At 36.0% G+C, this 21,150-nt stretch overlaps 1 protein-coding gene across 3 annotated transcripts; it reads left to right on the top strand.

Annotated features, from left to right (window-relative positions):
- Window positions 1-9,611: 9,611 nt before the first annotated feature.
- LOC131933250 (ornithine aminotransferase, mitochondrial) lies at window positions 9,612-19,675 on the top strand. Of its 3 annotated transcripts, none has more exons than XM_059290028.1 (9): window positions 9,612-9,836; window positions 14,073-14,285; window positions 14,453-14,677; window positions 15,085-15,308; window positions 15,927-16,099; window positions 16,546-16,624; window positions 17,022-17,135; window positions 17,374-17,512; window positions 17,789-19,675. In XM_059290028.1, exons 2-9 carry the CDS (start codon window positions 14,087-14,089, stop codon window positions 17,950-17,952), a joined length of 1,317 nt encoding a protein of 438 aa, XP_059146011.1. In that variant the 5' UTR covers window positions 9,612-9,836; window positions 14,073-14,086; the 3' UTR covers window positions 17,953-19,675. The 3 variants fall into 3 exon arrangements, with proteins under 3 accessions (XP_059146011.1, XP_059146013.1, XP_059146012.1); XM_059290030.1 differs by lacking the exon at window positions 9,612-9,836 and adding an exon at window positions 12,580-12,597; XM_059290029.1 differs by lacking the exon at window positions 9,612-9,836 and adding an exon at window positions 13,243-13,282.
- The last annotated feature ends 1,475 nt before the right edge of the window (window positions 19,676-21,150 follow it).

Genomic DNA, 21,150 nt, shown 5'->3' with positions numbered 1-21,150 from the left:
AATTATTTCCTTAATGCAAAACCAGGACTATTCCTTACTTCGTAATGTTTCTGGTTTAATTAAAATTACTATTGTAGGCAGTGGCGTAGCGAGGTCGGGTGTCACCCTGTGCGGCACTTAATGGTGTCACCCCCTTCCCAGAAGCGTAGCGACCCTTCCCGGGGACAAACTTTCGATTTGCACCCCCCCCCCCCTCAAACTTTCGATTTGCACCCCCCTTAAATTTTTCTCTATATATTTTGCTATTTTTTTTGCCTTGGTGTCACCCCCTTAAATGGTGTCACCCCGGTGCGGTCCGCACCCCCCTCACTACGCCTCTGATTGTGGGGTCCTCTAATTATCTAATACTTTCGCACCTGGCGATTTAAGAGGCAGGTGAAGTAAAGTTAACCTGTTTCTAGGAACCTTCGCATATATAGTTAACACTATGCCCCAGCCACCTTTACTTTCATTTAGTCAGGTAAACTTCCGAGATGGGTCAACTCAGTGGCGTCCTACGGACTCGAACCCGGATCCGACCTCGAGATAATCCCCGTGCGCTCTACCCAGTGGCGTAGGCAGGGGGGGGGTTAGGGGGGGTCATAAACCCCACCCCCCCATAGACCCCTCGGTATATATAAAAAGTATGAGGGGGGGTTGCAAATCGAAAGTTTCGGGGGGGGGGGGTGCAAATCGAAAGTTTGAGGGGGGGGGGTGCAAATCGAAAGTTTGAGGGGGGGGGGGGGGTGCAAATCGAAAGTTTGAGAGGGGGGGGTGCAAATCAAAAGTTTGAGGGGGGGGGGGTGCAAATCGAAAGTTTGAGGGGGGTGCAAATCGAAAGTTTGTCCCCTGGTAAAAATTGGAACCCCCCCCCCCTTGAGACGATCCTGGCTACGCCACTGGCTCTACCATCCGACCACGCTGTCCCATATACTCAGAGCAGAACCTAGAAAGAAATGTTTTTGTTTAATTGCTGTTCATTAACGTTCACATTTTCGGATATTCGGTACATTAATATTACTGAGTCTAACAGGTCTCTTATGTGGAACTTAATTGCTCTAAATTCCCCATTAAAAAAAAATCTTCTAAGCTAATCTTCAAATTGATGTTATTAAATTTACGACTTTTTAATTAAAGGCCGACTTAACGACAACCCATTATCAAACTTTTTAATTAAGATAGAGCCTTAGCGTAGACAACGTAAAGTAGGTATACGGGGCACAGGAACGATAACTCAATTGTTTTTGTACACTATTTTTCAATCCCTCAGCTGAGGTTAAGTTAAGCGTTTCTACAAAATAAAAAATAATTTTAAAAAAGCGTTTATCGTGGTAAAAATTCGTTTTCAAGCGGGCGGAAAATTAATTTATAATTATCGCTGACGTTAGGGCTACAAAAAAAAAAATAGCTGGCAGTTAGATAAGTCCGTAGGAAATATTTTTGGATGTACCTATAAGAAAATTTCCTTCACCAAATAACAAAGTCTAAAGGGGAAAACCTTGTCTGGGATAAAAGCAAAGGCAGCACGCGGGGTAAACATATGCAAGGAACGTCAAGGAGGAGAGGTTTTTTTTTTTTGGCAACTAGCATGTTTATATTGTAGGGTACAGCATGCCGATCAGACCCCCCCCCCTCCCCCCAACCTACTCACGACTTGCACAAACACCTGCAGAGTCTGCCCTGGTTTTTTATATTTTTTTTATTGTTGTACTCGAGTGCTACAGTTACACACGTCGGGAGAACTGTAGTGTGTAGATTTGATATTCCGATAGATCTTGTAACAGGTCAGAGTTATGGGACCTAGTCTGTGTCAGAGTTACGGGACGTTGTCTAGGCGTACACTACCAAACTGCTACTGCCAGGACCAAATCCTTGAACGAGTTTTTCAACCTTTTTAACACGTTTTTCTTAACTCAGCTTCGCGTTTGTGGATTGGTTTGTTTGTTGTTAAAATTGACATCGAAAATTAGCCCACTTCTGATTGCTCTACAGATCTGAAATTTGGCATACAGGCTACTTTCGCCTAACAATTTCAGATGCAATCATAAAAACTAGCAATTAGAGACCGTAATTAGCTTAATTTAATTACGCCCCAAGGACCATAAAATTGAGGACATGATTTTCTAAAGATACCGACAAGACTGGAGGCTTATAGACACAGTTACTTCGGCCCCAATCGATGTGAGCGCACTGGCCGTGATCGTATAGTGGTTAGTACTTCGCGTTGTGGCCGCGACAACCCAGGTTCCAATCCTGGTCGCTCAAGATTTTTTTAGTCCGTGTATTTATAAACACTTAGTCAAGTCATACTTAATCAAGTCATTAGATAAAGTAGAAAATAAACTATATAAAAAACTTTTTTAAAAACCACGTTTTTCATGTGTAGCAACGGACTAAAAAGGAGAAAATAAAATACTTAAAAAAAACTTTTTAAAAAAACCACGTTTTTCTTGTGGACTAAAAAGTAGAAAATAAATTTTTCTTTTGTGCTTCCTCGAGCTGTGCAGGTTCTTGTGATGACTGACAAAAAACGTGGATCGGGCAGATGGGTCGGGAAATTTGATGGTGAACGTACCCACGTTTTTTGTCAGTCATCACAAGAACCTGCACAGCTCGAGGAAGCACAAAAGAAAAATTTATTTTCTACTTTTTAGTCCACAAGAAAAACGTGGTTTTTTAAAAAGTTTTTTTTAAGTATTTTATTTGTTTATGTTTCTTGTTATTCGTATCATGCGTAACCTCACAGCACTTTAAAACGTAGACATTTATTTGCATTTTTCTTGTTATATTTCACTTGTATTTTGAAATAGGTGTGTGTAGTGTGTGTGTGGGTCGGGGGGGAGGGGGGTCGCCAACCAATTGTAATTTTTTTTACCAAAAAAAAAAAAAAAAAAAAAAAAAAAAAAAAAAAAAAAAAAAAAAAAAAAAACCCTGAAAGGACCATATTTGTTTAAAATGAATAAATAGCATTTTATCTTAGTGTTCCTGAAATATCACATTTATTACATCAGTTTATTCTTCCTTAAAGAACATATTGATTCCAAATGTATTTATTGCCCCATTTCTTAGCTGTACTTGGCTCAGAGACTCGTCCAGATCAGGGGTAAAAAATATTTTTTTATACCAAACTATGACACACTTATTTGAAGGTCATACCCCACAAATCATTGACGTCATACACAACAAATCTCTGTAAGTTCTAATAATAAATCAGGTCAGGTATTAAGAATTGGAAGTTCTATTCTGAATGCAATGGGGCTTTAAGTAGCGTTTACATCTTATGGTAGAGCAGCCGGCATTCTTGCCACATCAGGGGACGTAAGTCATCTTGTTTTAGTGAAAGCAACAAGATGTTGCCACTTCTATTCTAATCTGATTACTTTTGTATAAAACATCCCAGCCTTAAACATCAATAACGAATGAGGTGTGGGAGGGAATGTAGGTTATTTGTTCGATAACATTATTTTATTTTATATTTTACTACGCACAAGATTGTATTTGGAGAAACAAACATTTTGCAAAAAAACTTACTTTCCATTTTTGTAACATGTAAGTTACATATTACTTTTACTAACGTAAGAGTTAGCGGGGACTTGATTATGTCATATCTATATATATATAGAATTAATCTAATGAAAAAAAAAAATATATATATATAAAAATTCCTTTAACGCTCCTCACCAACCCCCGCCCATGAATTCGCTAAAATCCACTTTTCACTTCATACAAATATTACACTCTCATTGCCAGCCTATATGATTTTGTATGATGCAACCCTCGCAACTTGGTCGCAGATGGGTTTCGTTTTAGCTACAAAAGCTTTAAAAAAATATATAGTTATAGCAAGATTTCTTTATTCTAAAAAGATTTCATTACAATCGAATTTAGGCTAAACAACTTTGCATTCTAGATGCCTGGTGGTATTTTTTATGGTCCTGTATCACCCACTAAGTAGGGTGACACCTTTTAAGCAAACACACACTGTGTTAAAACGGTCAATGCCTAGGTTTTCAGCCATAAAAAGAAACAATGGGTTGTATATCGTTTTTAGCAATAGGTTTATACAGAGGCGTAGCTACACAATGCGGTTGCTTAAACTACTATGTAAATAAAAAAAATAACATAAGATAGCTGGTCTGTTGTTTTTTTTTAAAATTCAAAACATGAGAAGTTTTATCTTGTACCTTTGTAACAAACACTCAAGTCTGATTTATCTGTCGTTTGACATTGAGGTCAGAAATAAACAAGTCTTAGAACAAGAAAACAAATATCAAAATACTTTATTTTCTTATTTAAAAAAAACAATTCTAAAAATATGACCCACCCCCTTTCCAGTGCAATATAATTCAGTCTGAAGTGACAATATTTTTTTCTTGTATACATATGTCCCTGGGCGCCGACCTTAGGGGGCGCCAAAATGGGTTGGAAAAATAAATTGAAAGGTTGAGGGGGGCGCAAATCGAAAGTTTGAGGCGGGGGGTGTGCAAATCGAAATCTTGAGGGGGGGGGGGGGTGCAAATCGAAAGTTTGAGAGGGGGGGGGGTGTGCAAATCGAAAGTTTTGAGGGGGGTGCAAATCGAAAATTTGAGGGGGGGGGGGGTAGAAATCGAAAGTTTGAGGGGGGGGGGTGCAAATCGAAATCTTTGCTTTGAGGGGGGGGGGGGGGGGGTGCAAATCGAAAAGTTTGTCCCCGGGTCGCTACGCCTCTGCTAGGCGGGGTAGACGTGCTTCTGGGTGTCTGGGCTGACAGTGCTGGAGTAGGTCTGACTGATCCTCATCTGCGATTGTCTTTTTAATTTATTAGCAACTCCACACATAAGACAAAAGCTCAAGTTCTAGATCTGTTAGTAGTTGATGCCGGCCTAATTCTGCTCACCGATGACCCGTCTTTGTCAATGGTCGTTATTTAAGCCCTCAGCTATTTCACAATTCTAGAACTGCAGTCATGGGAGACCTAACCATAGGGCTAGTGCAGGGTCGGCAACCTACGGCTCGCGAGCCGCATGCGGCTCTTTTGATGTCAAAATTCGGCTCTCCAACTCTTTTCACAAATATTAATAATTATATTATTTCATTTTCAAAATTCAAAATAAATATTAGGCCTACACTGTAAAGAAACACAACTTTAAACAGGATAAACACACTCATCAGAGAACAGTGAGAATAGGTGCAGTAGAAAGTATACGGACAACTAACAGCCGCTTGGGCACCAGGCCCAGCCCTACATCCGTGCTGTAGACAGCCCCATGACAACAATTCCATTCTTGCCACTGCCAAGTGCCGACTTTTTCGAAATCTTTGAATGGGGAATGTTATTTTATTCAGAATGCATTCCCCTATCGGTCAGTAATCATTAATTTGATCTGAGTGACGTAGTGTTTTAGTTATTAGCTTCCTACGGTCGAGCTGGGTACTGGACGGTGGGGTACGAGTTTACACTGGGCTCTGTGGGGTGGAAGATAAGCCTAGTGAGAACCAAAGGACAGAAGTAATCGATACAAGGTAATCAAACCGATATCCAAGGACAGTTAGTCGGAGTTTGTCGTGTTGAGGCCTGCCTGGATAATGGCAGATGCCTCCTGAACCCGTGATTTTTTTTTCTTCTTTTTTTTTTTTTGACCAATTTTTAATATAAATGAACGAACTAATAATAAGTATCTACATGGTTCTCATATATGATGATATGTTACTTTACAAAATTTAAAGGGATGAGCCCGTGATATCCGTAAAGACAGAGAAATAATTATTTATTTAATATTACATGATAGGGATATTCCTATTCTTATATTATTTGATTACTAATTTTATTACTGTAGTGAAACGTGTATGTTTTATATGAATAAATATTATTTCATATTTAAAGCTATTTATTTTAATAACAAATCAAATTTATTTACATAATCCAAATCAATTATCATATATTGAAAAAAATTGTGGCTCTTTAAAAACTGGAAAATTTTGTAAATTGTAACTTTTGGCTCTTCCGTCTCAACTTAAAAGGTTGCCGACCCCTGGGCTAGTGGGATGAGTGACTTCCCCTGGAGTGCCTAAAATGCTAGTTAGTCTGCGGAAAAGTATAAGATTAACATAACTCAATATTAAATATATAATTAATTAGTTCTTATGAAATAATCTGTCAGTTAATTAATAAGTCATCTAATTTAAAAGAATAATCCGTAGCAGATGGTCTCTTGGTCGCGACCTTCCCTACAATGTCCTACACAAGGGGTCTCCAAACTACGGCCCGCGGGCCGAATGCGGCCCGCGAGATCCTCTCGTCCGGCCCGAGGAGATCTTTCTGTCCACGGAAAAAAACGTTTGTTGGTGATGGCTGAGGAACTTTGCTCAGAAAAATCACGACATGCCTGGAAGAAACTGGCCCCCGAATTGAAATTTGATAGTTAATGCGGCCCTCGGACTGAAAAGTTTGGAGACCCCTGTCCTACACTATGCGGTGCCTGGGGTACAGCCTACATACTCAGTAAAGATTATGATATGTAACGCTATGCGCGTGATTAAGGACACATTTGTTACTAATGTGAGCAGGTGAATGGATTATTTATTTTGTATTAATTTTATTTGTTGCGAATCTGGGAGTGCATGGTGGTCCCATGGGGAACAGGCCACGGGGTCCCCCTTCCGTCCGAAGTGGTCAGTATATAAACTGACCACTCGGATAATTTCTTCCTTTTTTTGACCGCCAGAATGTAGGTCAGGTCAGCTTCTGTGGTCGCGCTTTGTGCGTTGGAGTGAGGTTGCTTGGGCAACTTGGCTGGGTGTTTTGTTATATATGAATTGTTTTGTTTGGTGTAAAAAGTTTGTTGTGTACGTATTGTGTTCTACGTAATGTATTGTACGTAGTGGTTTTACGTAGTGTTTTGTTTGGTGTGGACTTTTGGATGTCGAGAATGGATGAAGGGAGGTTTCTGTGTGTCAGGGCCTGGACCATCCTAGACATCATAAGTCGGCGCAACACCAGCAAATGGTCAAACGTAATGTTTTGTTTGATGTAAAAAGTTTGTTTCGTTTGGTTCTGTTTTGTGTCAGTTTTATCTATTCTTTTTTTATAACTTTTGGTTCCATATTTTGTTGAATAAATCTATATTAGTCATTCTTGATAAATAAATTTTATTAACTGTAAAAGTTTTTGTTTTATTTTAGTAGCTTATTATTTAGACTAAGGTTAGGGTTTAACCACTGTGGGTTCTACCACGGTTGCACTGACCGGACAGATTAGTTAGTTAAGCCTAGAAGGGTAGATTTTAAGGTATCCCCCCCTAGCAGGGCTAACACTAAAATATCCAAAGCAAAGGCATAGGAGTATATGGAGGATAGACACCCCCCCCCCCCCCCACCACCAATTGTTATCCAACGTTTTTAACTAGATTCTAGATTATAGCCCCAAATGAAAAATAAGAAAGATAAAAATAAAAACTTTCAAAATTTAAAAAAAAAAAAAACTTGGCAGAAAATGAAGCAGACGGTAATGCAAATAATTGAATGTCAGAAAGATACTTGATTTTCTACGCTAGATGTGCTTCACGTCTCTGTCAGTTTGTTACGTTAAAGATGATGATGAAGATAACACTTAATTTGTTATTGTAAAGTGAACTTAGTAGACATCGTTATCAAAATGTTTTCCTTGTCTTGTCTATTAACCCCTACATTACCCTTGTGTCGTAACTTAAGCTACAAACAACAGTTTAATTAATCTAGCCTAATCGATTATATTGAATCTTTGACTAACTGCTGATTACATTTTCGAAAGATGAATAAACTAAAAACAAAAAAAAAAAAAAAAGAAGAAGAAACGAATCAACTTTATTTTATGATTTTAATCAATCCCAAGTGTCTTTACATTTCCCCACTGCAGAAATATCAGCACATGCAGTAGCGTAGCTAGGATTGTTGGGCCCCTATGCAAAAAGTGTTAGTGGGCCCCTCAGAGGCGTAGCGACCCTTCCCGGCGACCGGGGACAAACTTTCGATTGCACCCCCCCCCCCCCTCACTCAGACTTTCGATTTGCACACCCCCCCCCCTCAGACTTTCGATGTGCACCCCCCTCAAACTTTCGAAAAAGGTCCCCTATTTGCCTCGGACCCCTATGCCTTGCTTACGCTAGCTTTACGGTAGCTCCGCCACTGAGCACATGTCCGTGACGCACATCACACTTTAGATTATCGATCTTCGGCTTTTAATTTTTGTCCCATTCGTTGCTCACCAACAGAGGTTCAGACCACAGGCCTAGACCTGAGCCACGGGGGGGGGGGGGGGGGGGGGGGGGGGGTGGGGGGGGTGAGCCACGGGGGGGGGGGGGAGATCGATGGGTAACCACAGCGTGTTGTCGTCTTGTTTATCCCGTCATCACTAGAGCGCGTGATTTCTTCATAATCCGTGTTTATTTATTGCTTGACTTTGACCGCCAGTGGACCGATGCATTGATTCAAATTTTAAAACGTCGGGATGGGTGAAGTGGGGGGAGGGTGTTGTATACAAGATGAAGGAGTATGATATTCCTGTCAGTGGCGTAGCGAGGTCGGGTGTCACCCGGTGCGGCACTTAATGTGTCACCCCCCCCCCCCCCCCCCCCCAGAGGCGTAGCGACCCTTCCCGGGGACAAACTTTCAAACTTTCGATTTGCACCCCCCCTCAAGTTTTTCTCTATATATTTTTGCTATTTTTTGCCTTGGTGTCACCCCCCCCCCCCTAATTGGTGTCACCCGGTGCGGTCCGCCCCCCCCTCCCCGCTACGCCCCTGATTCCTGTTTAATTCAATACCTTCGCCCAACCTCCATGGCTGATTTAACATAAAACTTATTACATCAGCAAACTGAGGAAACTATTATTTACAGCTGGTGTAAATGTACGAACGCTGTCAAGTGGGCGCCCGGAGCAAATTTTCCCAACGTAGTCTAAGAGTATTTACGAGGGTGGGCTCTTGATTTTTTTTTTTTTTACTTTTACTCTTGCATGAACAGTAACAATGTTACTTAAACCTAGACGTGTCACGTGACTGTACTAACTAAATAAGCCCTGTTATCTTTACCTGATGCATGGTTAATTAACTTAATCGATCGTGGAAAAATGTCATTAATTTTAAAAAAAATCCTTTTTCTCTTCCTTCCCCCTCTTTTCACCACACGTTACAGAAAAATTCAGACTCCTCTACGTAAAATGTAGATCTACGTCTCACTTCAACAAATTCTCCGCCACACGTGGACTCCGTCACGAACTGCAGGTTTAGTAAATTTACCCTTTTTAAAACTGCAGTCTTTATCTAAACTATAAAGCTTGGTCTAGATTAATTATAGACCTATTAATACGTAATTATTACACAAATAAAATTTCTTAAAAAAATGCGAAATAACTGTTAAACTAAATATTATAAAAAAAAATTAGTGTCAGCTGTCAGCAGACTTTCTTAACTCCCCTTTTTCTAAAGCTACTCCCCCTCTCGTGTGACGTCATTTAAGGTCGGCCCTGATCAATCGTTCGTGTGCTAGACTAGAATCTCTGCCAAACGTTGCATAGTCGCTCTCTCTTATTTCTAATCCCCAATAACGTGTGGGTGGGTGATAGATAGGGGTAGGTGTTGGAGATTTCTCATATCGCAAGATTATGTTCCCTCCTTACACAACTCAGCACCACGCCAGCGAAATACCTGCCATGTTACTACTAGTTTGTACTAATTTTTATCGGTCAAAAAGTCAAGGTCTCGGGAGCAGCGGCACGTAACTCTTGCATCACAGACACACTGGAAAATCACCAAACTGCTTAAACCTAGATCTACGCTTTATTCGCACGACACCAGTTCAGTGAAAGCAGTTCAAGCAAGCAGTTTCGCCGTTAGTTTGTTGTGAGTAGCACTGTGTGTAGTATTTTTAAGCCACTTTATATTTATGGCATATAGACTAGAATCTAGAATCTAAATCTACCTAATGATAATATTTTACAAAACTAAAATAAATGAGTCTCGGCTGCTAATGCCGCTAGCGGCTAATCAAGTATCCAAGTAATCATCGCCATCGCTAGGTTAAATTAAATTAAAGTAAAAACAAAAACACTTGACTTACGACTTACTTCACTTACACTCAGTAACTAGACTCCAGATCTAGTCTAGATCTATCTAGATTCTAGACTAAGACTACTGTAAGATTGTAAGTCTGTAAGTATAAAACTCAGAGTAAACTGGTAATAAACGTTTTCCACAGCTCACTACTTTTGCGCGACGTCAACCTTTATTTAAATTTGAACTTTAATAGATAAAATCTAGATCTAGATCTAGATTCTCTAGATCTAAATCTAGAATGGACCTAGACTCTATTAATATTATATATTTGTTTAAAAAATTGTTAATTATTATGCCTTATATTTTAGGTTCCCAACACTTACTAATTTACTAAGTTATTACTTATAGATCTACTTGTTATACTTATTACTAGGTCTAATATTACTATATTATCACCAATCTAGATAATAGATAATAATAGATATAGATCTAGAATATAAATCTATGTAGTGTGTAGTAGTATTATAGATCTAGATTCTAGTAAATTAGTTACATTTTAATTATTTAGATATTAAGTTCACTAGGCCTATTAAATATAAAGGGTCTCTATAGTACTATAGTTCTTATTCTTTATTACTTTAATATTTATAGCCTATTACTGTAACTTACTATAACTATTACCAAAGTAATCAGTAAGGTCTACCGCTCTCATTATTAAAGTAATGCTTTTGTATTAATTACTATGTAGTATTAGATTAGCTATAGATTCTAATGTAAATATTTAGTTCAAAGAAAGGCAAAAGATAGGGTGCACACATGATCTATCATTGTAATTTTTAATTGGGGGGGGGGAGGGCGAGGAAAGGAATAAAACCCATTTGTACTGTTTGTAATGAAAAGTAACCTATCTTTATAAATCTCCTAACTTTATTATTCATCTGATATATGATTGCTTTTAACATGAAGAAAGTCTCATCATATGCTGATTTTAACATTATTTTATGAATTTACCGTGACAAGTTAAATCATAAATAATACCATTCAAATGCAAAATATGAGTGTTTAGGCAAAGGTGAGAGTGGTACTTTATATTTTATGTGAGGGAATCCATATTCAACTTCTTGGTCAGCATCATGCAAACATTTTACAGTTTAGACACATATTGTCTACTAAAATTGAGTTTCTTTTAATCATACAGTAAACATCCTCAAGACTTCATTAAAAAGTTTGAATGTTTGCCTTATCTTCTTCCACAACTTTAATCATTTTTTGTGTCAATAACAGTAATCATTTAAATTTTTTTACCAAGGGGGAGGCAACAGCCTATTAAAAAAATATTTTAAAAATTATCTGTCCTTGGTATTAACTATAACAGGTAGGCCTATTAAAGACACCAAGGTCATAAAGAATAACTATACAAATAATTTCCTCTTGGTGTTTAGATCACATCCATTTTAAAGGGGAATGATGGGATGATGTAGGGTCTACCCAAAAGACTTAGTGCAGCATCTAGTTTCTTGTTGGAATATTAATCATGGTAACCTCCCCTGTAGGGTTATCCTGCGGATTATCTTGAAGATGTTTAATTTTAAAGGTCACACTGCATGCAGGGCATGCATGATCCTGAGGTATGACAGATAAAATTTAATCTTGACCTCCGTTTATCACACACGTATTATAATAATGTAGGTTAACGAGTATCTATATTTAAACAGGTTTAAACTGCCCCAAAGTGTTAAGATGAATTATGGTTATTTCCTTTAATGATATAAGAAAAAAACTAGTATTTTCCTATTTAACCTGTTGTATGAGTCTGCATTTGTAGCATATTCATTTTAATATATATTTTCTAGTAGAGTTACCTTTTTGAACTCCATGGTCCATGGTGTAAGTGAAGTAGAGTTCACTTGTTTCTGTGACCTTGGCATATGAAGGGATAGTGTGATCAGCACTATGCTCAGCCGCTTAGCATTCCCTAATGTGAGTTTTGTACCCAGTGGAGATGGGTGGACTCAGGGACGTTCTACTGACTTGAACCCAGATTTGAACTCAAGACTTTTGGGTTAGCAGTCTAGTGCTCTACATGTTTTTAGTAGTTCCCAATAATTGCAAATAGTTTGTGTGAAGTTATTTGAAAGATTTTGCTACTTTATGATACAACTTTAAATTTATGATACAAGGAAGAAAAGCTGAATATGTAAATAAAACTGTCCCAGTTTCTGTGAACCTTGTGCTCCAAACAGATTAATATCCTTAGGATTAATTGATAAACTTTAGCCTGGTTTTTTATTTTGGCCCAGTTTTTTTTAGAAGTATTTTGATGGTTGAGAGTTTAAACAGTTATAAGTACAGCTTGTCCAGTGGATTAAACATTTGATTATTTCCAACTTTTCATTGTCTACAAACTAAGTTCATCTTGAAAGTTCATAACTTTGTGTACAACACTGTTGGATTTGGTTAAAATGTAGTAAGTAGAAACTAAGTGCAGAAACACTGACAAATAGGATCAGCTGTTACATATTACACTGAAACTAGGCAGTATAATCAATACTCAGTTTCCTTTCAATAAAAATATTTTCAAGCTACTGAGTAAGTTACAAAGTTATAGGTAAGCATCTGTGCCTTTGGCCTATAAAGCATTTTTGCTGTTATGCTCTAAAGGTTAACTAAGAGAATGCTGTGGTTGAAGCAAACACAGGAATGTATTGTTGAAAAAAACATCCCTGCTATAAAATATCAAGTGTTTTTTGAATATAGTAACTCTCCAAAAATAATTTTAAACTTCACAGTCAACTATGCTTTTTAAAAGAGCCAATGTTATACATTTTTTCTCACAATTAAAGGTGTAATTTACTGTGAATAAATCAGTCACAAGGAATGACCGTAACAAAGGTTTTGTTAAAAAGAGACAAATTAGCATTGTTCTTAGCAAATATGAACTTTTGAGTCTGTTCACACAAGTTCATCTCTGGTTCAAAGGTTTTCTATGTGTACTTTTCCCCATTTGAAGTCAAAGCCTCTAGGTAAATAAACTGATCAGGATACTTGACTTCCTCAAGTTCTTTATCTCTCTCTCCATCCAGGTGGATGCATACACAAATTAATTAGGATAAGTTGAAGTAGTTTTATCAGCCTAACAATTTAATAAACATTTTGTTATCATGCCTTGAGGGGGGATCTTGAAACGTGGGATATCTGCACTTTAAAAAAATGCTGCTATAAATGCAGGACTTAGGTTTAGATTGACACACTTAGTGACCTAAAGTTCACAAGGCTAATTAAGCTCTGTCTAGGTGTGTTTGAGTTTGCATCTTGTCTTGTGCAATTAATGATGTGCTAATTATTTCTTTTAAGGTCTTATTGATTTGTGGAATTTTCTTAATTTTTTTTTTACATGCATAGTTTTAGCTTCTTTTAAAGTTTTTAATATTAATTATATATATATGTTTTTATTAAAATATTTGAAAGATAAAAAAAAAATGGACATTCTTAAAATAGTAGTTATGTGACAATATGTAAACTATGATGAAACACTTTTTAGGGTGTAGTGGTATTAAGATAGCATCATGTATTCAGAAGCATTTGACCATTGATGTTGGGTAAAACGATGTCACAGAGTAAACTCACATTAGCACATTTTTAGAATAAAATCAACTTCTTACAATCCTTGCAGCTCATTACAAACTATATTCTACTCAAAACATTTTTTCAAGACGTTAAACTGTTTGCTTCATAACCCTAAAGTTATATGAATCAATTTCTCAGACAACTGGACTTGGTTATAATCTTAGACTTCAGAAATTTAGTTTATATTACCTTCATACATTCTGTGCTGACATTGACATTGATTTTGTCTGTTTACCACCTTCTGGGAGAAAATATGCATAATCCCCATTGATTTATGTTCATTTTTAAATGATGCAATGTTGAGAAAATTTAAGTGTATATAAATGATTGAAATAAGTATCTTTGCTCAAATATAAGGCTGAACTGAATTGTACTTCACATTTGTTTAGTGTTTTAAATCATAAATATTCAGTTTTATTTCTTGTTATTCATTAATTTATCCTGATATTTTTATAGTGAGTAAATTGAAGATGCTAAGCCAGATACAGAAGCCTTTGCAACATACAGCTGTTGTTGTGACAAGAGCGCTCAGACAACACTCGACCAAAACTGCACCCGCTGTTGGCCCAGTAAAAATTGGATACCCCTCTGAGAAAGTTTTCAACAGAGAGGATAAATATGGAGCCCATAATTACCATCCCATGCCAGTAGCCATTAAGGAAGCCAAAGGTTTGTTGAACACTACCATTTTATTCTATTCATAGTTACATACATTTTCTTTTCCTGTTATTTTTATTTCCATGCAACTTCACAATTCTGAATTTAATTTTTTTTAAAGTTTATTTTTGCATAGCTATGTTATTTACTAAACAAAGTTTAATTAAAATTGACTTCAGGTGTTTTCGTGTGGGACGTTGAAGGAAACAAATACTACGACTTTCTTAGTGCCTACTCTGCTGTCAACCAGGGCCATTGCCATCCCAGAATTATTGCTGCACTTAAGAAACAGGCAGATCTTGTGACATTGACATCCAGGGCCTTTTATAACACCTGTTTGGGAGAATATGAGGAATACATCACAAAATTATTTGGATATGACAAAGTTCTGCCTATGAATACAGGTACTTACATACCTACATTTTGTGAAGGGAGGGCATGGTAGAGTTCAAGTAGCAGAGCATTCAATTACCAACACAAAAGCTTTGAAGGGTATCTGCCTCTAGTAAGAACAAGTAATGGTAGTTGGACATAATGCTAATGACACAATACTTCTGATGCTGTAGTAAAATTTATCAGTGAACTGCATCTGCATCATGGATTTAAGAAGTGAAATAGTACTTGCATTCAGTATTTAATAAATGTAATTTTTATTAATATAACATTAATATTTATTATTAATATTTATCATATTTATAATATAGGCCTACATTAATAATTTATTAATATAACATTAATATACTTGTATAACATATAAATAAATACTTTAATTTTGTTTACAGTTATTGATTGATGAAACTTTGATCTGCAGGTGTTGAAGGAGGTGAAACTGCTTGTAAGCTGGCTAGAAAGTGGGCCTACAAGGTGAAAAAAGTGCCAGAGAACCAAGCACGCATCATCTTTGCTGCTGGGAATTTCTGGGGGAGAACTCTTGCTGCTATTTCTTCATCCACTGATCCATCCAGTTACAAGGATTATGGACCTTTCATGCCAGGATTTAGTGTGGTACCTTATGATGATCTGCAAGCCTTGGAGGCAAGTTTGTATTCATCTCACTGTTTTTCCTTTAAAAGTTGAATTACATTTTTTCCTGAAACAAAAAATTAGCTGGCTAAAGTAGTTTTTCTGCTTAACTGAGGCAATTTTGTGATCAGCAAAATGCTGAGTGACCAGTGAAGTTCTCCTTTGAGCCTTAATGATCCATAGGGCAGTTGAAGTACAGCTGCTTTTTTACCCCAGCATATGTGGTTAGCTATATGCCCAGCTGCCTTTACGTCCCTTAATCTTGGTCAGGTACCTATCAGAGCGGGGTTCACCCAGGGATGTCCTGCAGGTTCAACTCTGGACAGAGATCCGAACTCAAATCCTTTGGGTTTGCTATCAAGCTCTCTACCATATGACCATGCCATCCCCTCCAGTCACCAGTACATTATTTTAAAGTCGGCGCTTATCCCAGTTAGGTGGTTTAACTGGTGTTTTGGAGACTCAAAGCAGTAAAACCAATCTGTCAGGAACTTTACTCTTGACAACACTGTCAGCCACTTAAACTGTTTTCTTTTTTAACATGCTGCGTGTACAATACAAATTAATTTTTCAGGTTTACTTATTATTAAGATCCACAACACTAATTTATGAAGTTTTGTATCTCATTAGAAAGAACTCCAGGACCCAAATGTTTGTGCATTCATGTTTGAACCCATCCAAGGGGAAGCTGGTGTGGTTGTGCCAAAAGATGGCTATTTAAAGGGTGTGAGAGAGTTGTGTACCAAGTACAATGTCCTAATGGTGGCTGATGAAGTGCAGACTGGTCTTGGGAGGACAGGAAAGTGAGTACTCATGTCATTGGCTGTCTGGTTGCTGTTAATTATATTTGGACTGTTAAAATTTAATTCAAATTTTTAATCTGATCTAGTACTTGTATTTTTCTGATAGAGAACTGGGATAAAATAAAAGTTTTCTATCCTATGCTAATCTCAGTTATAACAATGTCATTCTGTTATTTAACTTAAATATATTGTAGCAGGTATTTCTTCCTTAACTAAATTTTCATTCAGATTAATGTAAACACTTTAAAAAAAAGTGACATAAACATTATTAAATGGAACAATTTTTATTTCTCCTAATTGAAAGTCTCGAGTGTAGTATCTTGTCTGTAGGCTATACAGTTGTAGAAACAAATAACAGTCAGCACCAAAACTAATTTATTTAATTAAATGTATTTTAAAAGGTTAACAGTATATTTTATAACTAACTGGTCCTGTCTATGTTGCAGACGGTTGGCTTGTGATCACGAGAATGTTCGTCCTGACTTGGTTATTCTTGGCAAAGCTCTGTCTGGTGGAGTGTTGCCTGTAAGTCTTGTCAATAGTTTTTTACCTAATACATTTTTTAGACCTTACTGAAACGCAGATTAAATCTGATGGATAAAATGTACAAAAGTTTGGTATTTTAGTGTTTTTTGTTGTTGATAAATATAGGTATACTATTGACTAATTTACTAACCTGCTTGTTTTTAACAAGGGAAATAACTTGTATAATTGTTTCCCTTCATTATTGTGTTTGAGTTATTCTACCTCGTTGAAACCAAACACTGGTATTGATAACTTTCCATTTCAAATTTTTAAGGTTAACTTTATCACATTTTAGGAAAAAAATAAAACCTTAATATCTAACCAATTCATTGAAGGCTGTATTTTTTAAAAAGAAAAATATTCCAACATTTGAAAATATTTTATTTTTCTGCTCTAGGTTTCAGCTGTCCTGGCCGATGATAAAGTGATGTTGACCATCCTACCCGGTGAACACGGCTCAACATTTGGTGGAAACCCATTGGCTTGTAAAGTTGCACTTGAATCTTTGCAGGTAAATTCATTTACACCTTTTTAAAATTCCAGCCAGGTAACAGAAAATAAATTGTTTTTACACTTTGTGTAGTGTTTAGTACCTCTGCCTTTAAATGTAATGAAATCATGGCATGTTGTACAGTTTTATTTCTCTTAAAAACATTTTAAACTGTTTGATTAGATCTATTTTCCTTTTTAACATTCTATTCCCTACTTGGAAATTATAAGCTAATTGTAGAAACATATTTACTGTGAAGGTACTGGAGGAAGAAAAGTTGGCAGAGAATGCAAAAAATCTGGGTGAGATTTTGAGGAAAGAGCTCAGGAAATTACCTAAGGATATTGTCAGCCTTGTTAGGGGGAGGGGCCTGCTCAATGCTATAGTCATCAACTCCAGTAAGTTTCTTGTCTCTTATCACCAAAATAAAATACATTTTTTAAAAACTTTTATTTTATAACATATTAACAACATGGGATGTATGTTTCAATAATTCATCTATCAGATACATTGTTTAGATTACTATGTATTGGATAAAATATTCATTTAATGACCATATACGGTTTACAATGCATATGTGTATTTAAAATATTCATTTAATGTCATGTATTGTATGATTATAATGTATTGGATGTGTGTTTAGAATGTTTATTTACTGTCCACTTATTATTCAGATTACGATGCATGGGACGTGTGTTTAAAGCTGCGCGACAACGGACTGCTGGCCAAACCAACCCACGGAGACATCATCAGATTTGCCCCACCCCTCGTCATCACAGAGGACCAGTTGAGAGAGTGTATTGACATCATTTCCAGGGTGGTTGTTGCCTTCAAGTAGAGCCAGACCTGTTGGTCATCCAAGTTTGGAAGCATTGAGTGTAGAAACAGTGGCAGATAGTGCTGGGCTCACCTGTAGATGTTATCTGAGTGGCGTGAAGAGTTGACTAGCTCATACCTAGAAAACATATAACGTGACCAATGCAATATTGTATTCTTTTTGTGATTATTTGGAGTATTTATTAAGTTTAAATGCTATATATTTGTCTCTATTTATGACTGCACATTACTCGTGTCATTTTTCATCATTTAATTTTGTTTCAGATGATTATCTATTTTATTTCTTTCAAATGTTTCGTATACCTGAAGGATGGTATTTTACAATCATAATGTTTATTCTAATTGTCTTTCCTCTGATAATGATCTCCAATGTCAACAAATATTTCACATAGGGCTATATATATTGTTATGGTTGTGAACTTATAGTGGTTGGCTAGTATCAAGTTTCATGAATTATTAAAAGTCACTAGTTATTTCTCTTAACAAACTAAAGAAAATTGTTCTGGTAAATTTAATCCATAATAACAGCCAGTATAAATCTGTAAATATGCTCTAACATATAAATAATCTGTACAAATTGCCTAGTTTAATTAGTTCTGTACAGTTCCAAGTTGTTAAAAGGAAATTTAACCTAAAGAAGGAAAAATGACTTTTTATTGTATTTTAGTCAGAAATCGTGATAATTTATTATTTTACTTGTACATTTAACCCCAAATTTATTCAAATTTGAAATTCTTCTTCAAGTGAAAATTGCTTCAGACTTTGGTATTTAGCTTTACAAATGGTTGTTTTGCTTTTTTTGCCCGTTTCTTTTACAATGGTCTATTAACTTTAAATCATGTGCTTTTCCAATAAATCCTTAAGAGTTTAACAGAATTTTATCCAATTTGAGATTGTTATATAATCTAAATTTGATTATCCACTTTGTGGTTTGTTTGAATTGATATGTAACATATCTTTTTGAGATCAAAGTAAATGTATTTTTTAAATACTTATAGTCTGGTTGAAGTAAAAACATTCCAGGTATAACATGCTAATTTTGATAATTTTTTTCTAAGTACTAATTTTTCGTAATAAGTAGGTCGTTGTGAAATAATTCTATGAAAACCTGGCTATCTAAAATTTAGAAATAAGTTGTTTAATGAAGATTACGCCTTAGTTATAAATATGTTGTCTTAGTTTTGTAAATATTTCAAAGAATATTGAAGAGCTTTAAATTTTTTTTATCTTTATCTTTAAATTTTACAATATTATTTGTGAAAATGTATAGAAAGATCTGTAGGCACTTGCTGAAGTTAATAATTTCTTTAAGTTTTCTAAGTAGGCTGCAAAATAGGAAGCGAATTCGACATTTTAATTTATAATAAACTAAAACTTTAGATAAAATTTAATTTATTTCATGCAATGTTGCTGTTTTCACCTTTCGATTATATATATTCATTGATTGGCTTTTTGTGTACAGACTTTTGACTTTAAGTTCTTGGTTTTTGTTATCAAACAAACTGCTTTATGGAATTTGGGAGATAAAAGAACACAAATTCAGTATTATTTGACTATTTAAATTTACGTTGTAATTTTTAAAAAGTTGGCAGTTAAAATGTTTTTTGTATAGTTTAAAATACTACAATAGATAAGAACTTGCTCAATAAGCATGTTAACATAATATTCAAGGATTTTGTATATATTTTTGACGAAGAAAAAACATTTAAGCAATATCTACAGATTGTTGCTTCAGGAATAAAATATTTGTATTCATTTTACATGCTTCCTATAATTTTGAATACCTAAATTTATAAAATAAAAAAACTACAATTGATTCTACACTTTTAAATGTTTCAAAATGGGAATGAATTAGGTAGGCAGTTTTGTTGATATTATATCTCCACTTGTGTGATATTAGAGTTGCATTTATTCCAATATAAAAACATATCTCTATTGTTTGCAAACTATGATAATATAACAGTAATTCATAACCAGATTGAACAAACTTGTTCCTTTTACATTTTGTAATGTATTGCATAACTTATTAAAATTCTTACAAATGGTACTTAAATTGCAGCCGCTGAATACTGTCACTTATACTAGAACCTAAATGCTATACCTTTTAGTTAATATAACCCTAATAATTTTTTTGTTCATCATTTGACTTGTTTTGGAACCTGAAAATGTTTATTAAGTTTTGAACAGAATTTATTTTAAAAATCTCTTTGATTCAATTAATTCTTTCACAAAGCTGTGTGCCAGTCAAAAATAAAATGCACTTGATTGTGAAACCTGAAGTGTAAATTTTCAGTTCTCAAGAATTTCTTCACATAGAGTGATATGTTTATTTTTTAAAGATGTGGTAAACTATGAGTGTCTTGATTTTTACTTGCACAGCTCTAAGATGCAGAAGTCTTGGTGTGAAATCTAAGAACTGAACAGCTTAGGTTTGAAATGTTGCTTGAAGGTAGATAATAAAAATTGATATTTAAAGTTTATTTTTGTGTCATTGCTGTCATGTGTTTAGGTCCTGTGAACTGTGCTGGTCAGCTGATTAGGTAAGTTTTCCCTTTCAAACCTGACGGTCTATGGGGCAAGTAGAGTTCACTTGTTTCTGTGACCTCGGCATATGAAGGGATAGTGTGGTCAGCACTATGCCCAGCCGCCTTTACTTTCCCTAACGTGAGTTAGGTCCCATCGACGGTCTACTAACCTTAACCCAGATTCGAACTCGAGACTTACGGGGTAGCAGTCGAGCTGTGTACCGCTAGACCACTCCGTCAGCTGATTAGGTCCTGTAAACTAAGAGGTCATGAAGCTGAAGTTTAGAATACATAGATCATGTAGTGTAGACAAAAGAATATCAGATTTTGGAAACCCAGTTGGTTTTAAGGTTGTTGGGTAGAACAGGTTGGGTCATGTAGACTAAAGAAGTCTGGGGCTTGTGGAGAACCTCAAGAGCTAGTAATCTAAACCATGGATCTACCTGCCAACTATCTTCAATCCCCCCTCATCAATGTGTGATTGGCCATTTGGGAATATTAAAGTTAGGGTTATGTTAAGGGCTAAGGAGGGTGATGTCGGTTCTCCTTTTGTGGAGTTTTGTGAAATCGAATGTATATGGGTATCTGTGTAGAAGGTGGGATCGTCCTTATTGGACTAATTCAATGCAGTTTTGGTCATGGCTGAACAATAGACGCTAGTGGGCCTTTGTTTA

Source organism: Physella acuta, unplaced genomic scaffold (genome assembly GCF_028476545.2).
Source record: "Physella acuta isolate Inbredline_101_S28 unplaced genomic scaffold, ASM2847654v3 ptg002418l, whole genome shotgun sequence".
In the NCBI taxonomy this organism is placed as follows: domain Eukaryota; kingdom Metazoa; phylum Mollusca; class Gastropoda; family Physidae; genus Physella; species Physella acuta.
Note: the sequence above shows the minus strand (reverse complement) of the source record. Positions and strands in the feature narration are given on the sequence as shown.